The following is an 8,263-nucleotide window of genomic DNA, read 5'->3' on the forward strand; positions in this document are numbered from 1 at the left end:
CACTGGTCTATAGTTCCCTGGCTTGTCCTTACCACCCTTCTTAAACAGTGGCACCACGTTAGCCAACCTCCAGTCTTCCAATACCTCACCTGTGACTATCGATGATACAAATATCTCAGCAAGAGGCCCATCAATCACTTCTCTAGCTTCCCACAGAGTTCTAGGGTAACCTGATCAGGTCCGGGGGATTTATCTACCTTTACCCGTTTCAAGACATCCAGCACTGTAATATGGACTTTTTGCAAGATGTCACCATCTATTTCCTTACAGTCTATATCTTCCATATCCTTTTCCACAGTAAATACTGATGCAAAATACTCATTTATTATCTCCCCCATTTTCTGCAGCTCCACAAAAAAGCTGTCTTACTGATCTTTGAGGGGCCCTAATCTCTCCCTAGTTACCCTTTTGTCCTTAATGTATTTGTAAAAACTCTTTGGATTCTCCTTAATTCTATTTGCCAAAGCTATCTCATATCCCCCTTTTTGCCCTCCTGATTTCTCTCTTAAGTATACTCCTACTTCCTTTACACTCTTCTAAGAATTCACTCGATCTAGTTTGTCTATACCTTACATATGCTTCCTTCTTTTTCTTAACCAACCCCTCAATTACTTTAGTCATCCAGCATTCCCTACACCTACCAGCCTTTCCTTTCACCCTGACAGGAATATACTTTCTCTGGATTCTTGTTATCTCATTTCTGAAGGCTTCCCATTTTCCAGCCATCCCTTTACCTGTGAACCCCAACCTGGAGTTGACACATTCTCCCCGTGTCTGCGTGGGTTTCCTCCGGGTGCTCCGGTTTCCTCCCACAATCCAAAGATGTGCAGGTCAGGTGAATTGGCCATGCTAAATTGCCCGTAGTATTAGGTGAAGGGGTAAATGTAGGGGTATGGGTGGGTTGTGCTTTGGAGGGTCGGTGTGGACTTGTTGGGCCGAAGGGCGTTTCCACACTGGAAGCAATCTAATCTAAGTAATCTAATCTAATCTAAACATCTGCCCCCAATCAGCTTTTGAAAGGTCTTGCATAATACTGTCAAAATTGGCCTTTCTCCAGTTTAGAGCTTCAACTTTTAGATCTGGTCTATCCTTTTCTATCACTATTTTAAATCTAATAGAATTATGGTCGATGGCCCCAAAGTGCTCCCCCACTGACACCTCAGTCACTTGCCCTGCCTTATTTCCCAAGAGTAGGTCAAGTTTTGCACCTTCTCGAGCAGGTATATTCACATACTAAATCAGAAAATTGTCTTGTATGCACTTAAGAAATTCCTCTCCATCTAAACCCTTAACACGATGGCAGTCACAATCTACGTTTGGAAAGTTAAAATCCCCTACCATAACCACCCTATTATTCTTACAGATAGCTGAGATCTCCTTACAAGTTTGTTTCTTAATTTCCCTCTGACTATTGGGGGGTCTATAATACAATCCCAATAAGGTTATCATCCCTTTCTTATTTCTCAGTTCCACCCAAATAACTTCCCTGGATGTATTTCCAGGAATATCCTCCCTCAGCACAGCTGTAATGCTAACCCTTATCAAAAGTGCCACTCCCCTTCCTCTCTTGCCTCCCTTTCTATCCTTCCTGTAGCATTTGTACCCTGGAACATTAAGCTGCCAGTCCTGCCCATCCCTGAGCCATATCAATGATCCAAAAATGTGAATCCTTCTCCCATACACCAGCTCCTCAGCCATGCATTCATTTGCTCTACCCTCCTATTCCTGCCCTCACTAGCTCGTAGCACTGGGAGTAATCCAGATATTACTACCCTTGAGGACCTCCTTTTTAAATTTCTGCCTAACTCTCTGTAATCTCCCTTCAGAATCTCAACCTTTTCCCTTCCTATGTCGTTGGTTCCAATGTGGACAATGACCTCCTGCTGACCCCTCTCCCCCGTGAGAACATTCTGCACCCTCTCTGAGACATCCTTGATCCTGGCACCAGGGAAGCACCATTCTTTTTTTTCGCTGCTGGCCGCAGAAACCCCTGTCTGTACCTCGGACTAGAGAATCCCCTAACACAATTGACCTCTTGGAACTCGATTGATATGGTCTCGATGGGCCAACTGGTCTATTTCCACAATATGGGATTCTAAGTTAATTTGCAAGTTAAGCAGATGTGAGAGAAATCTTTTTTCACACAGCCAGAGGTTAGGATCTGTAAGTCACTGCCTAGAATTGTGGTGAAGGCATTTAAGAGGGCATTAATAATGATCTAAATAGAAGCCGTGTGCATGAGTTAGCCAGGGGAAATGCAGGGTCCCAGGGATGGAGGGAGGGGATTCTGAGTGGAATGGTCTTCGGAGGGTCAGTGAGGACTCAATAGGCTGAATGGCCTGCTTCCTCCCTCTAAATAGAAGCCGTGTGCATGAGTTAGCCAGGGGAAATGCAGGGTCCCAGGGATGGATTCTGAGTGGAATGGTCTTCGGAGGGTCAGTGAGGACTCAATAGGCTGAATGGCCTGCTTCCTCCCTGTAGGGATTCTATAATGATTCTATGATTCCCCATCCAGAGTCTATTATAAAATATCTCAGGGCTCTCCCTCACGGCTGAAGAGAATGGAATGGGAGGGTTGGGAACTGGAGTGCAGGTCTAGGAGGGAATTGGGAGTGTTTTCCTGTAGCTCAACCTCACACAGAAATTCCTTCTGTGCACATGTAGCACGGGATCATCACAGACTTGCAGTGACAGCAAAAATGCAGGTTTCCTGAGGCATGACAAAGATGGGTTTACAATTTTTAAAAAATGCTTTGACAGGGATTCGTGTTTCTCAGACGTGAAAGAACGGGGGGACACTTCACCTTTTTGATGGGGGTGGGGTGGTTTAAGAATCTCACCTTCATCCTTGGCACTTCCTTCGTCTATCTCCACTGTCACTTTTGCCTCCCAGGATGGTGAATGGGTGGGTTGGATGGTGGCATGGGTAACACCCTGAGCTCTCTGGTGATGTTCACCATCTGATCCACTTTTACTACAGAAGAGAAATAAAGTTGCATTAGAGCTCAAATCATCAGCGTGAATCATAGAATCCTGACAGTGTGGAAACAGGCCATTCGGGCCATCGAGTCCACACCAACTCTCCAAAGAGCAGCATCTCATACAGTCATTGAGTCATAGAGTCCTACAGCATGGAGACAGGCCCTTTAGCCCAAACTGGTCCATGCCGACCAAAATGTCCATCCACGTGATCCCCATTTCCCTGCATTTGGCCCAAACCCTTCTAATCCTTTCCTATCCATGTATTTGCCCAAATGCCTTTAAAATGTTACTAATGTACCCATCTCAACCGCTGGCAACTCATTCCATATGGGTGCCACCCTGTGTGTAAAAATGTTGCCCCTCAGGTTCCCTTTTATTCTTTCCCCTCCAACCTTAAACTGATGCCCTCTAGTCCTCGATTCCCCAACCCTGGGAAAAAGACTGAGTACATTTACCCTATCCATGCCTCTCATGATCTTTTACCCTTTGATAAGGTCCCTTCTCAGTGTCCTACGCTCTAAAGAAAACATTCTAGCTTGTCCAACCTCTCCCCATAACTCAAGCTTCTGAGTCCTGGCAATATCCTTGTAAACATCTCTGGACCTACCCCATTCCCCATATTCCTCATGACTAGTCCACCTGACCTGCACACCTTTGGACCGTGGGAGTAAACCAGAGCACCCGAAGGAAACCCACACAGACACGGGGAGAATGTGCAAACTCCACAGAGACAGCCACAGGTCCCTGGCACTGTGAGGCAGCAGTGCTAACCACTGAGCCACCATGCTGCCTGGAAGTCTTGGGGCAAAGAGGAAGGGGCAAGGATTGTGGTCTGGTGATAATGTCAAAGGGCTGGCAATACAGAACCGCAGGAAAATGCTCTGGGAACGCTTTTGAATCCCACCAGTTTATATTCAGTTAATAAATAAGGAATTGAAAGTTAATCGCAATGATGTAATCCTGACAATTGTCATCAATTATTGTCAAGTCCATCTGTTTTACTGATTTGTCCTTGGGAAGGAAATCTACCCTCCTTACCTGGTCTGGCCTCCATATGACCGCAGGTACATAGCAATGTGGTTAATTCTGCACTGCCTTCTGAAATAGCTTAGGAAGCCATTCAGTTCGAGGGGAATTAGGGATGGGCAGCAAACGCTGATCATGCCAGCAGCACCTACATCCCACAGAAGAATGAGAGAATTGGTGTGTTAGATAATGTGAGGATTCAGACTGGGACTATCCAGAGTTGTTCTCCTTACAGCAGTGATGGTTAAGGAAAAGATTGTATGGAGACATTCGAGAATTGTAAACATCTCCAGTGCCAGGAGCATCAGTATCAAGAGGATATGGATTTTGGAAAACTGACAGAAGGAGGGATAGAGAGAAGAGGAGATTTCTCTTTTCTGCACAGCAAGTAACTTGAAAAAGCCACAGAATAAGATTTAATGGTGACATTTAAAAGGGAATTGGATAAGTGTTTGAAGGGGAGTTTTTTGCAGGGCTCCGGAGAAATGGCACAATGTAGTGACGACATCCCTCAGTGCTAATGCTGCACATACACTAGGGGATCACCATGACAACTGGGAATGTGGAAACTGGAACGAGATAGAGTATAGAAATGGGGCATTTGGCCCAATGAATCATGCTGGTGTTTCTACTGCACCCACTGTACTTCATCTTCCTCTATTCCAATATATCCTTCTATTCCTTTCTCCTACGTATATTTATCTAACTTCCCCTTAAAGGCATCTTTGCTAATCACCTCTACCTCTCCTTCTGATACACTCTTCCATCTCTAAGTTGAAAAGAGTGGGGCTGGAAAAGCACAGCAGGTCAGGCAACATCTGAGGAGCAGGACAGTCAATATTTCTGGCCCAAACCCTTCATCATGAGCTGTCCACAATGAAGTGACCCAGTAGGTGCACAGATCTGAGTCATAATATCAACCTGCAACCTTCGAACTTTCTGGAAATCTGAAGCCTGTACTGAGGGCCTCGCTGTTTGTGCAAATTGATACCGGGAGATGGATGGTGGCGGCTGTTATCTGTCCTTAAGAATTCTAGATTTGTGATTCAGACATCCAACAGAACTCCGACAGATGGTTAGACCGCAGAACTTCTAATTTTTCGATTTGAAGGTGTGAAGTCAGGCCATTGATGAGTCTCCAGGATGGTACTAAACCCCTCACAAACCTCTCATTTTCAGCGGCAGTGAGGCTCCAATTATCCCAGCCCTCAGGCCTATAAGTCGTCATGCCAACAGATGAGGCCAAGGGTCATGGCTTGGATTGGAGTGGGTCGGTACCATCTAATGTTGACCTTAAGGATACACAGAGTGCTCTCCAACAAATTACAACATTTGAAAGACATTTGGACAGGTACACGAATGAAAAAAGTTTAGAGGGAAATGGGCCAAACGCAAGCAAATGGGACCAATTCAGTTTGGGAAATGTGTTCAGCCTGGCTGAATTGGGCCATGTCTCTTTCATGCTGTTTGACTCTATAGATTGCGGGAATAAACACCGAGAGTCTGAGAAGCAGCCAGGAAAGGGAAGTCACTGTGGGGTGTATGATGCGTGTTCTGCTGCAATCCTGAATGATGTTTACAATTGTTTGACTTTTCAATAGCTTTGCAACAAAGCCCTGATTTAATAACACAAACATAATTTTCTCTGTCAGAGCCAATTAGATGAACAAAGGTCTGACTGACCCCCTGGAGGCTTGAAGCCCTGATCGTCAGCAATAAAGACAAACAGCAGAGTGATGTGGGCATTTAGCTCATCTCCACCTTGCTCCCCTCAGCTCCGTGTTCCTTGTGAAATTCTAATGGTTCATCTCATTGGTTAATGCAGAGCATCTTCCACACCAGATTATCAGGGGGTACCTTTATTTCTTTTCCCCTAAAGGTCTGTACTTCAGATGGCGCCATAAGTGGCAATGTGTAAACTCTGCACTGTACTCCTCTGAGTACAGGTGGCAATAAAGCTCATTCTAATTCCAGTTCTTCATCCTGTGCTCTTAAGAAGTCCTATGACCAGGATGGTTCTCAAGGATCTACTCTTACCCCTTATGGGATGATGGGGGAAGGGGCTGATTCTGCAAATGCAGCTGAGTCAATTCCATACGCACAACCTCATTGAACGGGCCACTACCAGCACCTTCAACACCCCCCTTGGGGGGGGGTAAGGGTAAGGGAACACAAACTCTCAGCGGCGGCATGAATTCTAGAGCCTGTCCAATAGGCTTGAGCAATGGCAGAATGGTGGCTCAGTGGTTAGCACTGCTGCTTCACTGGAGACGCTCACTGATGATGTTACCTAGTCATGGTGATGAAACGTCTGAAAACAAACCTTCCAGCTCAGCAAGCTAGCTTACATACTTCTCATCAACCTGATCTATAAATCTTCTCAAGGATCGACGTCACTCCTGACTCACAGCCATATGATTGGCTCTCAACGGCCCTCTAAGAGTGATGAGGGAGTGAAACTAATGTTGGCATTTCCAGGGATGCCCACATCCTGCCCAAGAATAATAAGTGTCCTTCCTGTATCTGGCGTACACACAGCCGTTACTGAGCAAAATGCCTTGATAGATTCTAATTACATTTCCCACTCCCTCCGCTGTCCTTTGGCATTTCTGAGGAGCCAGGTAATTCCTCTTGGGTCCTTCTCATTCGCCACCAGGGGGCCTCAGATGTTCCATTTTCCCAGTAACCTGCCTGACCTCTCGCTTCACCACCCCTTTCAAACTTTGCAGTGACCAAAAATTAACAAAGGTCTGCTTACACACCGACTATTGTTACAATACACCCCTGCTGTTCACCAAGTGATAATGAACCACACAAGCAAACATCATAAATTGTTACGGTCTGGGAGGCCATTTGCTCCATCGTGGTTGCAGTGGCTCCCTGGATCAGCATTATGATTTTGTAGCACGCTTTTGCCTTTGCACCACAACCCAGTTGACAGTTTTTTGATTTAAATCATCATCAAAGCTCTCTTAAATGCCCATTTAATGGTTTGATTCCAACCTTGGGCGACCATCTATGTGGAATTTGAAAATTCTCTTTTTGTCTGCGTGGGTTTCCTTCGGGTAGTCCAGTTTCATCCCACAGTCCAAAGGTGAGCAGGTTAGGGTGGATAGGCCATGGGAAACTGCCCCATAGTGTCCAAGGGACATGCAGGCTAGGGTGGATTTGCCATGGGGTGGGTCTGGGTCGGATGGCTTTCAGAGGCATTGAGTGGAGTCAATGAGCCCAATAGCCTGCTTCCACACTGTAAGGGATTCTATTCTAAGAGAACATGCAGCTCCAAGATATACTTCATTATGAGACCAACACCATAGGACAAGAACCAAATCGCCTCCAGGCTCTGAACAGATATCTTTGAGTTACCTTAATAAGGTGACATATTGTCAGAGAATATAACATCAACGTATTCAGCTACAACTAATAAATATTGCTTCCTCTTAAGCAACAGTGAAAGACTGCTGTACACATGCCATATCCTGTTCTCATCTCCACAACTGAAAAGCCTGATTCCACACATCTCGGGCTGCTCAAATATGCCCCAAATATCACCTCATTCAGGTGCAACAGTTCCTCAGCCTCTCTCAGTGACTTTTTATTCCAAAATGCCTCAAGTATCCAGGATCCTTCTAATGTCCAGACCTTACATTTACGGTGTATCCTAATGGAGGAAACGTTGGAGGAATGTTAACACAATGTTACCAGGCAAGGTTTGGCAGCAGACCACACAGGGAGGTTGCAGTTAAAAACAAGTGACTAAAAGTTTGGTCAATAAGGTCAATTTTAAGGGAAATCTTGAAGAAAGAGACAGTGGCACAGAGATCAAGTGCGAAAGAGAGAATGCTGCATTTTTTTGTTTACTGCAGACGTACCACTCAAAGGTTGAGGATGGGTAAAACAATAACATAGGGATATGACTATGCTCATCTATTGGAACTGGCAGGCCATGCAGTCAATCTGACTTATTAGACTGTCAATGTGTTCAGCCTACAATGACATGGGACTGCACAACTCATCCTGTCACGTGCTGGAGAATCACGGGCATGGGGTTAATTTCCATATCCTTCAAGGTACACACAGATCACGTCAAAGGGCCAACTATCGAACGATGAAAACCGAAAAAGCAGAAAGCAGAGATAACAGGCTGCAGAGGGCAGGAGGACAGTACAGAGATAGGGAGGGGAGGAGGAGGGTACAGAGATAGGGAGGGGAAGAGGAGAATACAAAGATAGGGAGGGGAGGAGGAGAGTACAGG

The 8,263-nt window shown here is 45.5% G+C and overlaps 1 protein-coding gene across 2 annotated transcripts in view; it reads right to left on the reverse strand.

Moving 5' to 3' along the window:
- The window catches only part of ccdc33 (coiled-coil domain containing 33), a 274,590-nt gene that overhangs the window by 187,771 nt on the left and 78,556 nt on the right, over positions 1-8,263 (reverse strand). For both annotated transcript variants that reach the window (XM_043680295.1, XM_043680294.1), the window contains exon 6: positions 2,841-2,974. In XM_043680295.1, the coding sequence (XP_043536230.1) occupies positions 2,841-2,974 (134 nt within the window). The remainder of the gene's footprint in view (positions 1-2,840; positions 2,975-8,263) is intronic.

The sequence above is a fragment of the Chiloscyllium plagiosum genome, chromosome 40 (assembly GCF_004010195.1).
Source record: "Chiloscyllium plagiosum isolate BGI_BamShark_2017 chromosome 40, ASM401019v2, whole genome shotgun sequence".
In the NCBI taxonomy this organism is placed as follows: Eukaryota; Metazoa; Chordata; class Chondrichthyes; order Orectolobiformes; family Hemiscylliidae; genus Chiloscyllium; species Chiloscyllium plagiosum.